Source organism: Balaenoptera borealis, assembly GCF_965194805.1.
Source record: "Balaenoptera borealis genome assembly, chromosome: 10".
Classification (NCBI taxonomy): domain Eukaryota; kingdom Metazoa; phylum Chordata; class Mammalia; order Artiodactyla; family Balaenopteridae; genus Balaenoptera; species Balaenoptera borealis.
In genome coordinates, this window is record NC_138874.1 from 81,036,943 (window position 1) to 81,052,607 (window position 15,665).

The 15,665-nt window shown below is 37.5% G+C and overlaps 1 protein-coding gene across 1 annotated transcript in view; it reads left to right on the forward strand.

Annotated features, from left to right (window-relative positions):
• LIPJ (lipase family member J) overlaps positions 1–15,665 on the forward strand; it is a 54,208-nt gene that overhangs the window by 25,875 nt on the left and 12,668 nt on the right. The window contains exons 9-10 of the mRNA XM_082339471.1: positions 14,201–14,318; positions 14,853–15,051. Coding sequence (XP_082195597.1) covers positions 14,201–14,318; positions 14,853–15,051 — 317 coding nt within the window. The remainder of the gene's footprint in view (positions 1–14,200; positions 14,319–14,852; positions 15,052–15,665) is intronic.

Here is a 15,665-nt window from a genome sequence, read left to right on the forward strand (position 1 = left end):
TACTACAGATGGAAACTGTCTACATAAAATTTAATTGTTCTTCTTTTTCTGGTTCCTTTAAGTGTAAGGTTATGTTGAGTTTTTTTTGTTTGTTTTATGAAGAAGGGCCTGTATCACTATTAAATTCCCTCTTAGAACTTCTTGTTGCAGCCCATAAATTGTGGAGTGTTGAGTTTCCATTTTCATTTGTCTTGGGGTATTTTCTTATTCCCTCTTTGATTTCTTTATTGTCCCATTGTGGGGTTTTTTTGGTAGCATATTGTTTAGTCTCCATGTGTTTCTTCTTTTCCCATTTTTCTTTTTGTAATTGATTTGTAGTTTTATACCATTGTGGTAGGAAAAGATGCTGGATATAATTTCAATCCCCTTAAATTTGTTGAGGCTACAGAGAAATCAGCTGATAACCTTACGGGGGTTCCCTTGTATATGACTCTTCACTTTTCTCTTGGTGCCTTTAGAATTCTCTCTTTAACTTTTGCCATTTTAATTATGATATGTCTTGGTGTGGGTCTGTTTAGGCTCACCTTTTGGGACTCTGTGCTTCCCGGACCTAGATATCCGTTTCCTTCTTTAAGATTGGAAAGTTTTCAACCATAATGTCTCCAAATATACTTTTGATACTCTTTTCTTTCTCTTCTTCTGGAACCCCTATAAGTGTGAAAGTTGGCATATTTAATGTTATCCCAGAGATATCATATGTTGCTTTCATTTTTTTTTCATTTGTCTTTCTGTCTGCCATTCTGATTGGGTGATTTCCATTATTCTATCTTCCAGATCACTTATGTGTTCTTCTGTTTCATTTAGTCTGCTATTCATTGCTTCTAGAGTGTTTTTTATTTCAGATATTGAATTATCTATTTTTGATTGGGTCTTTTTAATACTGTCTAGTTCCTTGTTAAAATGATCTGTGTTTAGATCAATTCTCTTCCCTAATTCAGTTAGCATTTTTGTTATCACAAGATAATTCTTTATCTTGTAAATTGTTTATTTGTGTTTCATTATTTTTTCAGGGGTTTTCTTTGCCCTTTCAATTGTGAATATTTCCTCTGCCTTTTCATTTACCTTACTTTCTCTGTCTCTATGAATTTCGTGGAAACAGTTACCTATTGTGGTCTTGAGGGAGTGTTCTTATGTGGGAGTAACTATATGCAGACTGCATGTGCCCAATGCCTTTGGTGGGAGAGCTAGATTTGATGTGGACACCAGTCACGTCTTTCCTCAGGATGTGCTGGCAGTTATCACCCTGGTGCCGTGTGTGGCTGGTGATAGAGAAGCTAAAGGCTGTGTAGAGAATGAAGCAGGACTTCCTCTCTGCTCAGTGGTTGTCACTGACCTATCGGGGACAGGGTCTACTCTCAAGTTGCTGAGGGTTGGGCTTGAGCTGGTTTTGTTCCCTTTAAGTGTGTGTTTTTTCTTCTCCCTGTACTGGGACCTTTGCCCCAAAGGAGAAGAGTGCTGAAGCAAGTGGAGCGTGTGTGCTTACAGAGGTCTGATGACCTGCCTGTGTAGGTGTCTGTGGTTCTGCTCAGATGAAGCCCACGATCACATCATTTCCCTAGTCAGAACTGCCCCAGATCTAGTGCTGCGCTGTGGAGTGGAGTGAGCGTGCCCATGTGGCTTGGGCTGGGGCTTACAGCAAGGCAGTCATGGAAAATCTGGCACCCTGCTGCCATCAGGTCTGGGCTGCTTCTGGGGCACTGCTTGAGTAAGCGCCAACAATGTAAAATAGTCAAAAGGTAAAAACATCCTGTTATAAGCTAAATAAATACTAGGAATGTAATGCAAAACATTATCAATATAACTAACACTGCTCTGTGTTATATATGAAAGTATTAAGAAGTTAAATCGTAAGAGTTCTCATCACAAGGCAATTTTTTTTTCTATTTCTTTTGTTTTGAATCTGTAGGAGTTGATAGGTGTTCATTAAATTTATTGTGGTAACCACTTCATGATGCATGTAAGTCAAATCATTATGCTGTGCACCTTAAACTTACACAGTATTGTATGTGAATTATATCTCAAAAGATCTGGAAGGAAAAAAATTAATTGGAAACTTCTTCTTCCTCTTCCTTTTCAAAGTAGAATTTCTTCATTTCCTTATCCTTGCTCTCCTCCCTTCCTTCTCTTCTCTGAGTAAATAAAGCTTTAAAACTTTGTGGAATTCCCTGGTGCTCCAGTGGTTAGGTCTCCACTCTCCCACTGCAAGGGACACAGGTTTGATCCCTGGTTGGGGAACTAAGATCTGTGACGCAGCCAAAAAAAAAAAAAATTTTAAAACTTTTGTATAATGAAATAGGAAATGAATTAAAGTGACTTTTACACATCATAAAATTAATTTCCCCAACACTGCTGTAGGCAAAAACTTTCAAATGTATATAACTTTATTCATTTCAAATCATTCCCTACATATTTTAAAGTATGTATCTTAAATATATCAAGTTAAAATATCATATCAGTATAATACAATTAAATACACTAACTCACAATCATATCTTTATCATGAAATGTTAGGACAATGGAAAGCTTATGCCTATAGAAATTGTGCTATAAAACTAGTAAAATTCAATCATAAAATGCTAAATCAAGCCCAAATGTGGTGTTGTCTTTTTGTGAAGTTAATGTAATGGATCAGACAAGCATGTGTAGCTATCAGGCCAAACATCAAGGGTCTAGCTTTAAAAACCAAAAACATCAAGATCCAAGCTAATGGTTTAAGTCACTTGGTGATGGTTGGCCATTCTACCTTATGTAGCCATGAGAATGATTCGGGGTCCCATGGCTAGCTAGGATTTCAAGGCCATGTATAAAAATCCAGAATCTCCTCATTGGTTTATACATTTCCTTTTCTCAGTTTGACGAAATTGGGCCTGGAGAAGATTGCCATCAAGGGGTCCACCTTAAGTCTCTTTGCTCTCTGAAACACTTGCCTCCTTTTTCACTCTGCCCTCCACTACCCAACACCATCTGTCCATGGAAGATGAAAACTTAGCCAAGATGGGCCACAAATATTAGGTCTTGTCTAACTTGTAACTGTGTCCCATGAAATGTAAACACTCGATTTGCATACATACTATATCTTTATTCTTACATTCAGTTAGGTATCATTTTTCTCAACGGGATTGTGTAACTTCACCTCTGCCAACAAAGAATTCATGTCAAAACATATCAGATATGCCAAAATGTTATATAAGCTGACAATATTATCCTCTATCACATTGTCATTAACTACTTTTATTTTAACTAAAGCAGTTGAGAACATTTCATTTTACTTTTCTAGACCCTGCCCCACAGGTGCTTGGAAACTTTTCTTTCAACCTTTTGTATTTTCTATGTCACCTTCTATTTTACTCTTGCCTACCTCTGGTTCCCTCTTTCAACAGCTCCGGAATTCGCTTCACGCATTATGCATCCCCGTGGATGGCAGCACCGGCAGGAACTCTCATTAGCTATTCAGTAGTTGTTTGAACAGTTGTAAAAGTCTCCCGGATATTTCCATGCATTTGTGAGCATCCTAACCTTTAGCTCCTAAAGACACTGCTGTCCAAATCTACACAGTACAAAGACTCTTCATATTACTGGTAATCCATTTGCTTATTTTGTATGGCAATAGCTTCTTTAGAAAAATTGCATGTGATCTCACTGAGATACAGTGAGGTCGTTCCCACAGACTACAATGTTTTCCCTAGTTGGCATTTTCAGGAAATCTGAAAATTGTACGTCTATTGAACTGAACTATGGAAGTGATTGTTAGTGTACTTGTTTTCTGACTAGATATTAACTGGAACTATCCTGATAAGTTTTTAATATCTTTAGTCATTTATTTTATCCTACAAGTAAACATAAAGTTTCTGGATCAGCAAGACTATTGTAGCAATAAACACATCAGTTCCTCATGCCTCAATCTGTTCCCCTTCTGAAGCTATATTATGATTAGGCCCATGGCGCAAAGGATTTCTCTTGTGCCATAGGAGAAGAACCCTAGACTTACGAATCCAGCAGTTTCAATAGGAATAGGACAGTTGTTTAGTTGCCACCTCACCTCCTAGGAGAGGGAAAGAAAACTGCTCCACTGGAATGTAAATGGCTGGCTCCATGACCCAGAGTTGCATCCATCTTTGAATGTGAACAAATTTTCTCAGGAGGAGAAAGGGAAAGTCCCTACCACAGAATGAAAGCAACTGATTCCAGGGAAATAAGATTCATTACTCTTTGAATGGGAGCAAATCATTCTAGGTCTAACACTTTTTAACTTCCAAGGCTTGTCCTTTCATTCAAGTTGAAGATTTATTTGCTCAGAAAGTACTAACTAGGCAGAAATATTAAAATATTCATTTCTGCAAAGTACCTTGTGTACACCTAGTAAACTTGAGTATAGGATCAGGCAGCCATAGATACATTAGGTCAGAGATAAGTTAACTACAATCTCCAGATACTACTTTTAAATCTGAGAAGCAACTTAATCTTCATCTACTGAGCACTATCAGGCCACAATACTGAGTTCTATACCAGGCAGTGCAGATTACACAGGTCTAGCATTTAGTAAGGACATATATGTCATACCTCACCTTTTTGCTAAGCATCTCTTCTATAAACAAGAATATGGATAAATGAAAAAATGGTATGTTAACTTCTCTCCCAAAATAATAGTTTTCTCACATTATTTATTCCTTGACAAGACTTTAAATTAATTACCATTATAATGTATCTGTAAGTCACACAATTCAAACTATAAAGTCTTTGGAGTTCATAGGTAAATTGCTATCTGTGGTTCAGTGAAATATTTTCTCTGTAGGCTTATTCTTTTAAAAATGAATGAATAAGTTCAATGGATTTCATGAAGAATGTAGTCTATTTATATTGGGAGTTTATATGAAAATATGTCATGTGTAAACTTGGTCTAGAAAGATCACCATAATAGATGTTTAGGAGTTACGCTAAGATAAACTTCAGAGAGTGGGAGAGGCCATAATCTTCAAGACCAAGTGAGTGATGCCTCTGCTAGGGCCAGTTAAGTCAGATGGTATCAATAGGTACTGATTCAGGAAAAACAAGATCAAGACCAGGAATTCCAAAGAAAGATAAAACCAAAGTCCAGGCTTCATAACACCCACCCTATCTGCTTGAATTACACCTTTGGAATGAGTGCAAAGATCATTCTGAAAAAAGGCCTCTCTCTTATTCTGTCTACCTTGAAATACAATTGAAATACATTAATTTATACATTTTTTTCTCTTTTTTTTTATTGGAATATAACTGCTTTACAATGTTGTGTTAGTTTCTGCTGTACAACGAAGTGAATCAGCTATATGTATTAATTTACACATATTTAAAAGGCACAAGTTTATGAGTTTTACTACATGTATACATCCAGAAAACTAATATCCTAATCAAGATACCAAACATTGTCATCACCCCCAAAAAGTTTCCTCGTGCTCCTTACTAATTTATCCCTTTATAATTGTCCTCAGCCAAACACTGATCTAATTTTAGTCATCATGGATCAGTTTTCACTGTCTATAATTTTATATAAATTGAATAACACAGAGGTATTTTTTTGTCTTTTTAAAAACAATGTCCTACGTTTATTCATATTATATTCAGAAGCACAAAGAAAACAGATTTTCTTTATTTTCAATTAACGGATGCAACGTTCACCTGAGGTGCCCCCCACCTCCACACACACACACACACACACACACACACACACACACACACACACTCACTCCTGAGTGTCTGGGCAAAGGATGGTGGTGGAGGCCAATACAGAGTAATAAATTTATTCCAGGATGGTAACATTTGTCCATTATAATAGATTGCATGTATTTTAAATTTACATATTTTCTTTTAGATCATTCATTTCTCTCAGATCCACCTTTTCCCCTGCTCCTCTCGAAACCTGAGTGCTCCTCTCCAAGCCAACCTGGAGTGACTGTGAAAGTCACAAAGCTTAAGCTTCAAAACCCTCACTTGCATAAGTCCCTTCCAGGGCTCTCTAATTGACTCACAATGTGATATATTTTTACAAAATTTGGAAATCAACATATATTAACCACAATTGATGAAGACCATTGGATGTTTCCACTCTCATTTCCTCTTTGTCACTGTTCCCCTTTGGTTTGCTAGTGCTGGCATGGCCATGGGAAGTTTTGGAATTTGCCTATGGACACTTAGCTGAGAATATATATAGTCTAAATATAGGGTAATATATTTTTGTAGTTTGCAGTAATTTCTGTGTAAGTAAATTATTTATAACAGTCTTGAAAGGCATCTAGGAAAAATGTAGTCAGTTTAGAGAGTACTTAAGTATTTAGGGAGACTTGAACTGTCCTGAAATTTTAAAGCACACATATGACAAAACCTTGACAGAGGGCTTTCCAGATTTGACAGTAATGATAAAAAACTCATGGCATTACTAAATTATAAGTTGTGAAGTCGAAACGAACTTTTCTTAAACTGATGCTATTTTTTAAGAAATTAATTTTAAATAGACAATTTTTGAGATATAATTGATATATAACATTGCAGTAGCTTCAGACGTACAACATAATGATTCGATTTTTGTATAGTTTGCAAAATGATCACCACAATAAGTCTAGTTAACATCCATTACCACACATAATTACAAATTTCTTTTCTTTTGATGAGAACATTTTAGATCTACTCTTTTAGCAACTTTCAATTATACAATACAATATTATGAACTAGAGTCACCATTCTGTATATTACATACCCATGACTTACTTACTTTATAGCTGGAAGTTTGTACCTTTTGATCCTATACACTCATTTCACCCATCCCTACCCCCCACCTCTAGCAACCACCAATCTCTTTTATCTATGAGTTCAGTTTTCATTTGTTTGTTTCTTGAGATAACATATAAGTGAGATCATATGGTTTTGCCTTTCTCTATGATTTACATCACTTAGGAAAATGTCCTCAAGGTCCATCTATGTTGTCCAAAATGTCAAGATTCTTTTCATTTTTATGGCTGAATTTTTTAGATAGATTCGTAGGTAGGTAGATAGATAGAGATATCACATTTTCTTTATCCATTCATTCATTAATGGACTTATATTGCTTCCATGTTTTGGCTATTATAAATAATGTTGCAAAGAACATGGGGGTGCATATTTCTTTTCCAGTTAGTGTTTTCCTTTTCTTTAGATGAATATCCCAAAGCAGAATTACTGGATCATTAATACTTCTGTTTTTAATATTTTGAGGAACCTCCATACTGTTTTCCATACTGGCTGTACCAATTTATATCCCCACCAATGGTGCATAAGTGTTCCGTTTTCTCCACATCTTTGCCAAAACTTGTTATTTCTAGTCTTTTGATAATAGCCATTCTAATAGGTGTAAGTTGATATCTCATTGGGGTTATAATTTACATTTACCTGATGATTAGTGATGTTGAGCACCTTTTCATGTATCTGTTGGTCATTTGTTCGTCTTCTTTGGGAAAATGTCTATCCAGGTCCTCTGGCCATTTTTTGTGTTGAACCATTTTCTTGTTATTGAGTTGTGTGAGTTCTTTATATATTTTGGATATTAACTCTCTATCAGACATAATTTGCAAATATTTTCTCCCGTTTGGTAGATTGACTTCATTCTGTTAACGGTTTCCTTTGCTGTGCAGACGCTTTTAAGTTTGATGTAGTCCTGCTTGTTTATTTTAGCTTTTTTTGCTTGCCATTTTGGTGCTAAATACAAAAACATCATTGCCAAGATTGATGTCAAGGGGCTTACTCCCTATTTTTCTTCTAGGTGTTTTATGGTTTCAGATCTTACATTAAAGTCTTTAATCCATTTTGAGTTAATTTTTGTGCATGGTATAATATAGTGGTCCAGTCTCATTCTTTTGCATGTGGCTATCCAGTTTTTCCAACACCATTTATTGAAGAGGCTCTCTTTTTTCCACTGTATGTTCTTAGCTCTCTTGTTGTGAACTAATTGACCATATATGTGTGCATTTGTTTCTGGGCTCTCATTCTCTTCCATTGATCTATGTGTCTGTTTTTATGTCAATACCATACTGTTTTGACTACTATATCTTTGTAATATAGTTAGAAACCAGAAAGTGAGATGCCTCTTGCTTTATTCTTCTTTCTCAAGATTGCTTTGGCTCTTTGTGGTCTTTTATGTTTTCATACAAATTTTAGGATAGTTTATTTTATTTCTGGGAAAAATGCCATTGGAATTTTTTTTTAATTTTACTTATTTATTTATTTATTTATTTATTTTTGGCCGTGTTGGGTCTTCATTTCTGTGCAAGGGCTTTCTCTAGTTGTGGTGAGCGGGGGCCACTCTTCATCACGGTGCGCGGGCCTCTCACTATCGTGGCCTCTCTTGTTTGGAGCACAGGCTCCAGACGCGCAGGCTCAGTAGTTGTGGCTCACGGGCCTAGTTGCTCCACGGCATGTGGTATCTTCCCAGACCAGGGCTCGAACCCGTGTCCCCTGCATTGGCAGGCAGATTCTCAACCACTGCACCACCAGGGAAGCCCGCCATTGGAATTTTGATAGAGACTGCATTGATCCTACAGACTGCTTTGGGTAATATTGAGAATTTAACAATATTAATTCTTTCAATCATGAGCACAGAATATCTTGATGTATATTTGTGTCTTCTTCAATATCTTTCATTAATGTCTTATAGTTTTCAGTGTATAGGTCTTTCACCTCCTTGGTTACCTTTATTTCTAGGTATTTTCTTCTTTTCAATGCTATTGTAAGAGGGATTTTTTTTTTCATTTCTATTTCTGATAGTTCATTTTTAGTGAATAGAAATGTAACACTCTTTTGTATATTGGTTTTGTATCCTGAAACTCTACTGAATTTGTTTGTTCTAACTTTTTTGATGGAGTCTTTAGGGTTTTCTATATTTAATATCTGTCATCTGCAAATAGTGAAAGTTTTACTTCTTCTTTTATTTTTTTATTTTTTAAATTTATTTTTTTATTTAATTTATTTATTTTTGGCTGCATTGGGTCTTCGTTGCTGTGCGCAGGCTTTCGCTAGTTGCGGCGAGCGGGGGCTACTCTTCATTGCGGTGCGTGGGTTTCTCATTACGGTGGCTTCTCTTGTTGTGGAGCACAGGCTCTTGGCACGCAGGCTCAGTAGTTGTGGCGCACAGGCTCAGTAGTTGTGGCGCATGGGCTTAGTTGCTCCATGGCATGTGGGATCTTCCCAGGCCAGGGATTGAACCCGTGTACCCTGCATTGGCAGGCGGATTCTTAACCACTGCACCACCAGGGAAGCCCTACTTCTTCTTTTATGATTTGGATGCCTGTTTATTTTTTTCACTCCATAGAATGATTCTGGGACTCATCCATGTTGTTGCATGTAATAGTAGTTTGCTCATTTTTACTACTGAGTAGAATTCCATTGTATGGATATAGAAATATTTTGTTTACCACACTCTCTTGCTTATAGTACCTTTACAGTAACTTAAGTCTTGAAATCAGAGAGAAATACTCTGACTTGTTTTTTTTCTTTTATTTTCTTTGAATATTCTAGTTCTTTGCTTTTTATATTAATTTTAGTATCAGCTTGTCAATTTCTACCAAAAAGTTTGATAAAATTTTTACTGGGATTCTACTGAATATAGAAAAAAATAGAAAAATTTAAGAGAAGTTGACATTTTAACAATAAGAAGTGACATCAGCATCAAGGTGATATAAAATGTCCCTCCTTTTTGTTCCCCTTTTTAACAACTAAAAATCAATATCCATCACAAACAAGAAAGTCTCTTTGGGAGTTGTGGAATCCAGCACCATATTACCAGGGACCCAAGAAAAGTCTAACCCACCTGTGCAGCTGGTAGGCAGACACACCTCTGTATGGGCTGTGGAACCAGCAGAAGCCATTGAAACTGTCCCAACTCTTCATAGCTGCAACTGGGAAAACCTGGGGAATGCCGATGTGGGCCGACACCTGTGGATGAGAAAGGCTTTATAGAAGTCCAGCCATCTGGAAGGGAGATTCCAGCACACCACTGGAGAAAAGAAAAATACGACTTTGAACACACTAGAGAGGATCCCGGTATACCAGTGCTGCCCCTGTACTGTATTGTACACATAACATTTTGGTTAAGGTGGTAGACCTCCTATTAAGTGTTCTTAATAAAACAACATTTCAATAAATAAATAAATAAAACTTCATTTTTTCACATGTGCAATACTTGGTATTAGTTATTTCATAATTTAGGCAAAAACAACCATCAAAACCTTTTGATAAAAGTTGTTTTTCTCTCAGATTTTGAAAAGTATACCAGGGGGTCATACTGACTGTTTTAAAGTAAATATAATTCTTTATAGGTTCAAGTGCTCCTACCCAAGTGTGGGAAAAAAGTTGATAGCTGCCAGAATCAAGAAAACTCAGAGAATGAGGATGTTGGAGGCAGAGTTTCAGGAGGTGACAAATCAAAAAGAATGAATCTCTAAGGATGTATTGGAACCATATCCTCTTGTGAATTTACTACTTATGCAATATTTGACTTGCCATTTGGCAAATATGCGAGTTCACTGGAAATGCAGTGACTACACATTTTTAGGAAAGGTCACCCAAAACACACACATGTACGCCTATAAATACATGGGTATTTAGTGAGAGAGAGAAGGAAGAAGAGAATTAAGTTTTTCATTTACCTTCAAGAAAGCATTCAGTGTGGTGACAGTGAGTATGACTCTCTGGTGTTATAAAGTTTACTTAATATACTTCAAAATTAATATATTGATATGTTTTGTGAACTTTATTTCTACCTTAGGTAAAATATAATTTTCCATTGATTTTTTTAAGCTTGATTATATGTATATAAAAATTTTTTTTTCTAGGAAGTTTCTTCTCTCTTTTTCTCCTTTGGGGCTTGATTTCAGGACATTTGAAAAAAAGAAAGAACAAGCAATGCTCTGAATGTATAACAGGAACAAGCTGTATTACCAATGGGCTCTACCTCCTCACTATGCAGTTTCTAACTTGAAATCAAACCTGACTGTTTCTCAAACCAGTGTGGGTAGAATGGTACTCTATTCACGATCTCTACGGGAAGTGGCAAGGAGTTTGAAAACATATTCAGTATTTATTAACATAGTCAGTATTTATTAACAATGTATGTGGGGTATTTTGGAAAAATTCATTTATTTTAGTGATTCAAATAACATTCAAGAAATGTTTATGGTGTTTATAGTTATGAAAAAAGGCCAGTTTGGCAGACTTGACCAGATTAGGTCCCTCACAGTCACCAATCCTAGTATCCTATATAAATATCATTCTCCTTCACTCTCCCCCTCTCACCCCTACCTCTTACCTTCCTTTCTGCCTTCTCTCCTAGTCTTCCTCTACCGTCAAAACCTGAGAGCTTTGAATTGAGCTTTTTACAGCCTTGGTCAAAACAACATACACAAATTTGTTTCTTAAGGAACAAATAATCCTAATAAGCCTTGCTGTGGTTCATATAGTGAATGAGAAATAATTTTTATTTTAATTTTTGATAAAAGATAAAGGGCCATAGGCAGCTCTTAGGAATAGTAGGGTCAGTCATTTTAAATTTAATTTTAGCTCTTAGTTAGAAAGTATGAGGCTAACAAAGAGACTTATTAGGTTTGAGCAGTACTACTAATAGTATAATTAATTTTCACTTATTGAGCAGCAAATGTTTATGGAGCCAAGGACTGAGAAGGATGCTGTATAGCTACCTTGGTACCTAGTCATCCTTCTGTTTGACTATATCTAAAGCTTCAGTTTACCTATGGGATTTTAAGAGCAAGCACATAGGCCCTGAGTAGACCTGAAGTAGAAGGGAATGAGAAATGCATGGACAGTACGGGTAAGAGAGCAAGTAGAAAGAGCTGGTACTGCTGAACTATCACTACATTATAAGTCTCTTGAAGGCAGAGAACATGCCATTCCTTCATGTATCCCTCAGGCTAACATTTTCCTTGTCGAATAAACATGTCAAGTTTAGAGCAGAAGACTGCAGCTGTGGAAACTACAGCCACATTTGGATATGATGGTTTCAAAAAGAGGGTAGGGGAAAATAAAAGTCTGAAACTTCGAAAAAATTACAAGGTTGCAAATGGAACACAGTGGAGCATTTCCAAGGTCAGGGTGGGAGCAGGATTATGCTAGTGCAGGCATCCCTTAGGAAAAGTATCCATTAGGGAGAGGGGAAGAGTTGATGGAGATCTTTGCAGTAGGAATGGAGAGGAATCAGGACACCTAGAAGTTCAAAACAGAACAATGGTCACTGATTTAGTATGCATCATGTGTAGTACAGCGAGTGAACAAGAGTTATTTAATAGGTCATCTTTGAATCCAGATATTTTAAAGCAATAATAGAAAAATTTCTCTGTATTGTCAATGTCTGAGTAACATTTAGTCTGCCATTCTGAGGGAATTAAAGGAAGTTCTCACATACAAAACAGACAGACTTCCCTGTTTTATTCACAGTTTCAAAAAAGACGATCATTCCGGGTATTAATTCTCTCTCCCTTTTCTGACAGATGGTATATCAATTTCCTAGGACTGCCGGAACAAAGTACCACAACTGGGTGGCTTAAAATAACAGAAAATTATTGTCTTACATTTGGGGAGTCTATAAATCTAAAATCAAGGTGTCTGAAGGGCCATGCTCCCTCCGGAACATGTAGAGGAATCCTTCATTGCCGCTTCCTGGTTTCCGGTGGTTGTCCAGCAGACTCTTTTGCCCCTTGGCTCGCAGCTGAATAGCTTACATCTCTGCCTTTATTGTCACATGGTATTCTCTCAGTGTGTCTCTGTCTTCACATGGCCATCTTCTTAAAAGGAGACCACTCATATTGGATTAAGTGTTCACCCTACTCCTGTATTTCCTCATCTTAACTTAAATTACGCCTGTAATAACCCTATTTCCAAATGCAGTGACATTCGGAGGTATTGAGCTGAGGACTTGAACATATCTATTTTTCGGGTTGTCAGGGGGAAACCAACTCAAACCATAACAGATGGTAAATGGTAGCTCTGACATCAAGGCTACAAGGGTAGGTTGATAAATAAAAGGTCCTCTGGGAAAATAGAATCATGTATAAAGCTGAATAAATTACCAGAATAGCAGAAGTGTTGTGAAAACCTACTAATTGACAAAGTGATGAGAAACAAGGAGAACAGTAGGACAGATAAGGTAATAAATGGAAAATCTGTGAAGCAAATAGCAAGGCAGCTCAATATCATGACTTTATGTTATATTGTAACATTTACAACATGCAAAATTTTTTTATGCTCCTGTCAGTTTGTTTAGATTATTATTAAAGTGAAGGTACAACATTTTGAAACTCAGGTAGAGATTTTGCAGACACTCATGGCTAAGGCTAGAAACCTGGTTTGAGAAATGGGTTGGAAGGACAGACAATCCTGGGGAGGTGAGCAGACAGGACTACACTGCTGAGTCCATTATGATGGGGCACAGTGTGGGGCTGGACTCCTGCCCTCCGCCCGCCCCATGCCCCAGCCCCCCCAGCCCTCTCCCTGTGACAGGCAAGCCTGAGAGTGTCCTTCCCGTGGTTTTGATCACATGGGAATCTGCAGGTTCCAGACAGAAGTCAAAGTCCTTCTTTGATGAGGCCTTGATGAGGGATCCTGGACTGGACATGCCCTTTTCTGGGCTTTGGTCTTCATCTGGGCACATGATGCACTCCACTGCAGGATTCTTTACACATCTGTCTCTCTCCTCACGATGCGGTGAGTTCTCTGAAGACAAGACCCTGTTGGATCTCATATACCAAGCACTGGATCCTCGGACCCGGGTCCTCCTGCCATCTGCCGGCCTTGCTCCCTCTGCGGCGAGTCCTTGTTCTCAGGCTCTCCTTAAACACAAACATGATGCAATAACTTTTCTCCCCTAATAGGTTGAAAATGTGGTGGCTACTTGTAGCAATGTGTTTCATCCACATGTCTGGAAATTCATTTTGTTTCCTTGGAAAAAAAGCGATGAACCCTGAAGCCAATATGAATATTGTAAGTTATTCATATCACTGATATTTAAAAAACACTTCCAAAGATATTGACACTATTGCTCTCATTACTTCTTTTTGATTTATTATAAAGTCTGAAAGATTTCTTTACATAGTACATGTTACCCCAACCAATAAGAAATTCTATTTTAATAATCAAAAGTGGCCAAGCATACTCATGAAGCTAAATGTTTTGTCTTTTCTGCATTCAGAGTCAGATGATTTCCTACTGGGGTTACCGAAGTGAAATGCATGAAGTTATAACTGCAGATGGTTACGTCCTTCAGGTCTATCGGATTCCTCATGGGAAGAATGATGCTAATCATTTAGGTAGGATTGGTATGAGGGAAAAAAATGAGTGTCTCAAATCCTGAATCAAATACATTCCAGTCAAAAATATTCTAATCATAAAACACTAGATTAAGTTATTCAAAAAAAACCTGAACCACCTTGGTCTCTGAGATTAAGCTGAGGGTCTGAGTGATACCAGATTTACATTGGTTTCTCTGATGTGAAGCACACTGGCCCATGATATTAGTTTGTCGTTCTGGGTGGAAACTCAGAGCCCCTGAATAGAAGACCCACTTAATTAACATAATGCTGAATTTCCTTAGAATATAATTTTTTCAATAGCTTTTTGAGGTTTAATTGGCATACAATCAACTGCACATATTTAAAGTGTACAATTTGACACGTTTTTTCATCTGAGAAACTGTCACCACAATTAAGATAACATATTCAGAAATATTCACCTCACCAAGCAAACTTTTTAAATTCTAGTCATATAAAAGCCTGTTTCTATCTTCATGTTTATCTGAGAATAAGGAGTGAGTTTATAAAGCTTTTAACAATTTTCTTCTTTAGGTCAGAGACCTGTTGTGCTTCTGCAGCATGGTTTCCTCGCATCGGCCACAAACTGGATTTCCAACCTACCCAGCAACAGCCTGGGCTTCCTCCTGGCGGATGCTGGATATGATGTGTGGCTGGGAAACAGCAGAGGAAATACCTGGGCCAGGAGAAATTTATTCTATTCACCAGACTCAGCTGAATTCTGGGCTTTCAGGTAAAGAAAAGGGACGATTGAAAATAAATATTGAGTTAAAAGGCGTGGGTATTCACTGTTTCCAATCCAGCCTCATTTTAACAAATTACACTCCAAATAGGAGGAGAAGGAAGTCATCTTCATTCTAATACATTTTTGGATTCTTCCTTACACCTCATTCCAAGGGTAGCCTTTCCTCCAAACTGTCTGTGATCCCAGCAACCACTATTACGGGATTCCCTGAATATGCTTTTCCACAAGGAATGAGCGAAATGACTGAAGCAAGGAAATTTGCTGCCCCCAGCAGATTCTGAAGGAATATCCACACGGATTACTAGAAGGTTAAACCCAGTTGGGGTTCATGAATAGCACCTGTCATCGTCAGTATTCAAGTGGAGGTGGGGAAGACAATGAAATTCTGACACCATGGGGAGATTATCAAAGATTTCCTCTCACTGGCCCTCTTGTGCCTTATTCCTAGAAATTACTAATGGAAGTGGAGAAGAGAATTTGCCCGATGATGCTGAGGTGCAAAGGTGCTCTTAGATGTTCCAGGAAGTGAAAGAAGCTCGCGTGTTCCGAGTGTAGCGAGGAAGAGGGCGAGTGAGAGGAGGGGAGACTAGAGATGCTGACAA